General features: G+C 38.0%; 1 protein-coding gene across 1 annotated transcript; it reads left to right on the forward strand.

Moving 5' to 3' along the window:
* Positions 1 to 1149: 1149 nt before the first annotated feature.
* On the forward strand, positions 1150 to 1809 carry LOC144477541 (uncharacterized). Its single transcript, XM_078195268.1, has one exon. It carries the CDS (start codon positions 1150 to 1152, stop codon positions 1807 to 1809), a length of 660 nt encoding a protein of 219 aa, XP_078051394.1.
* Positions 1810 to 3665: the final 1856 nt, after the last annotated feature.

Below are 3665 nucleotides of genomic sequence, written 5' to 3' on the forward strand. Positions count from 1 at the left end.
CGACCCTTAGTCGTCGCGTCCGCGGAGAGATACGACGGTTCTTTACGGTTGTCGCGAGAGTTCACGTCGCCTCGCATTTTACACCGTTACTCGAGATCTGGTTCTGTTCCTCTCGCGACCGGAAACTTTCAAAGAAAACCTTTTTTCACCGGGCGGCGCCATAATTGCGCTTCGTCGCTGTTGATGCTCGTGGTTGATTGTAATAAATCGTTCGAGCTTTTGAGTAATTTACACGTGATGTGTCGACTAACTCGAAGGACCACCTCCAAGGTAGGAGGAACAAATTTACACCGTGAATGTTAACAACAAATATATTTACACTCCCGGTGGAGATACATGGAATGCGTTCCAGATTGTTACAAATTACTAGTTGTCTACGAGTTTGTGGCTATGTCTATTTTACGTATTGTGTCTGATTCCAAAAATGTATCTGGCTTCCAAAACGTATCAATCTATTTTACGTATTGCTTTTGACTCCGAAATGTATCTATCTTCCAAATGTATCAATCTATTCTACGTGTTGCTTTTGACTCCGAAATGTATCTGATTTCCAAATGTATCTATCTATTTTACGTATTGCTTCTGACTCCGAAATGTATCTGAGGTGCGAATCGAAGTTCACCGATAACGTCACCTCGGTTCGCCCTACTCTTGCAAGTTAGGGGTGGGTGTTGAGGAAGCTGTCCAATCGCGACAAGCCCAAAAGACAACGTCTGGGACCTAGGAAGGGGCAGTGCCGCAACATTTGCCACGGAGTTCCCGGTCGCGCGTGGGCCTGGAAAACTCCCGACATCTGCATCCCATTCCCCTAATTGCCCGTTGTCCCAGAACGTGCCGTTTGCCGCGATTCGCGCCGCGCTATGGGCATAGGGACCCGTGTTTATGGCAGGGCAATATCGCCAACGGCCAAGAGTGTCGACCATGTGCCTTGGAACAAACGCAAACTAATTTCTAAAGAAGTGGGTGACAGGCCCATACCCTGGCCGATTCTAAAAGTCCCAAGCACATGGCCCCCCGCCATAAAACCCTCGCTCAGCAATCCTCAACACATTGCTAGGCTTCTGCGAAGATTACAAACGAGTTGTAATAAATGCGCGACATGAATTGATCTTGATTCGCGCGCGCAACGACGCTAACGCGTTAGGAAGCATGTCCGACAATGTTAAACCTGTCCTGGATCTGCATAAAATTCAATGGCGAATGCCACACGTTGCTTTGGATGAAATACACAAGTTGTCGCTGATGCGTATTCTAGAGAAGGAAATATCACTCAGTATGAGTTTCCGTTCGTGGGAACTGTACGAATATCCGATGTTGCAAACAACCACGAAACATACTTGGGCGATAAATACGGCTCCGCAAATGGAGAAACCAAGATATGTGATATTCGCGTTACAAACCGACCGGAAAAACGATCTGAAGCAAAACCCTACGCACTTCGATTCGTGCTCGTTATCGAACTTTAGACTTTACTTGAACTCAGAAATCTATCCCTACGATGACTTAAATGTCGATTTCGAGAAAAGTAAATATGCGTTGCTCTACGACATGTATGCGAAATTTCAAGAGTCCTACTATGGAAAGGATGAGGTCTTGCTTGATACGATAGACTTTCTACGGTATGGACCGTTCGTGGTCATCGATTGCTCACGACAAAACGAAACGCTAAACAAGGCCACCGTCGATGTGCGAATCGAATTCGAATTTCGAAAGGATGTTCCACCTTCGACGACTGCATACTGCCTGATGATACATGATCGCATCGTTGAGCACAACCCGTTGACGAACATTGTCAGAAAAATTATATAATTATGGAAATTTCATTGTAAAGCTAACATGTATTGAAAATGTATAACGTTCTATTATAAACCATCTCTCTTTCTTTATTGTTCAACCCAGCACAGCTAATTCACGAAAAAACAGCGCGTTGCCCTCTCCAGAAAAATGTTACATTGCGTAATTGTGTTTTAATGCATGTCAGGAGGATTGTGGAGGTGATTTTATTGAATCTATAACAACATTATTTGTATGGTGTGTATACTTTTTTAATAATGTTTAAAAATTTATAATTAAATAATTTTGTTTTCTTCAATACTTTTTAATAATGTTTTTAAATAACGAGAATATGGTCTCTTTGGTAACATAGCGCATTTGTACATTCGGGTGCAGTCGATGCTGTGAATATCCAATCTTTCTTCGGGATGAAAAATATTTTAGATGCCTGAAAATAAAATTTATATGATAATTTTCTTTTGAAGTAAAATAAAAGTCGAGTGTAGCAGTACTTAGCAATCATAATGACAACAAAAATAAAAAGTAATTCCAAATAAAATAAATGATCATTACCTTTATATTTATTCAGCCATGCGCAAAATACTTGCACTTCGCTCAAGCTGCAATGGTACGTGTTACTCGGCTTTTTTTTTCACCTTTCCGTGTTTCCATCCAACAATGCAGCTTGCATGGTGTATCATATTTTTATATTTGTCCTTTTAAATAACGAGAATATGGTCTCTTTGGTAACATAGCGCAATTGTACATTCGGGTGCAGTCAATGCTGTGAATATCCAATCTTTCATCGGGATGAAAAATATTTTAGATACCTGAAAATAAAATTTATATGATAATTTTCTTTTGAAATAAAATAAAAGTCGAGTGTAGCAGTATTTAGCCATCATAATGACAACAAAAATAAAAAGTAATTCCAAATAAAATAAATGATCATTACCTTTATATTTATTCAGCTATGCGCAATTTTGTTTTTCACACTTCACTCAGGCTGCAATTTTAGATGTCTGAAAATAAAATTTATATGATAATTTTCTTTTGAAATAAAACAAAAATCGAGTGTAGCAGTACTTAGCCATCATAATGATAACAAAAATAAAAAGTAACTTCAAATAAAATAAATGAGCATTACCTTTATATTTATTTAGCCATATGCAAAATACTTGCACTTCACTCAGGCTGCAATGATATGTGCTACGCGGTTTTTTTTTCGCCTTTCCGCGTATCCACCCAACAATGCAGCCTGCATGGAGCATCGTATTTTTGGTAATTGGCATCTAAAATGAGTGTATCAAATTTGGGGCACCCAAGGTGCTCCAAATTGAAACTACGGATGTTGTTTTGAGATAAAATATCTTTTTCTACATCTTACCACCTTTATACGCGACAATTGGATCCGCATAATTTTCAGTAAAATTTTTTATTAATCTGCCGATGTCGCTTTGATTATAATTTTTCTTATCTGTAAAATTTTTAAATAGTATTCCATGCATGAAATTGAATTCATATCACACCGACTTTTGATTGCTTTTGATAAATTTTATAAATACCCATAAAATTTTTAAATGGTATCCCATGGACAAAGTTTGTCACATACCAAGCCGACTTTCGGTCATCTTCTGATAAATTTTTATAATTTGTCTCTAACTTAAATTCGAATAATTCGCTACTTTACGTATGAACATTTATTATTCCTATTTCTTTCACCATAAATTTTTTATTAACAATGAATCCGTCCATATCTATAATGAAATCTATGTTCGACATCTTAAAAAAATTTTCACACTTTTCAACAACAACTCACGCTCACTTTTGAACTGTGCGATGGACACTATAAATTAATTTGCTCCGCGTTTAACTGGCTCTATTTATTAGCA

The sequence above is a fragment of the Augochlora pura genome, unplaced genomic scaffold (genome assembly GCF_028453695.1).
Source record: "Augochlora pura isolate Apur16 unplaced genomic scaffold, APUR_v2.2.1 APUR_unplaced_1819, whole genome shotgun sequence".
NCBI classification, from domain to species: Eukaryota; Metazoa; Arthropoda; class Insecta; order Hymenoptera; family Halictidae; genus Augochlora; species Augochlora pura.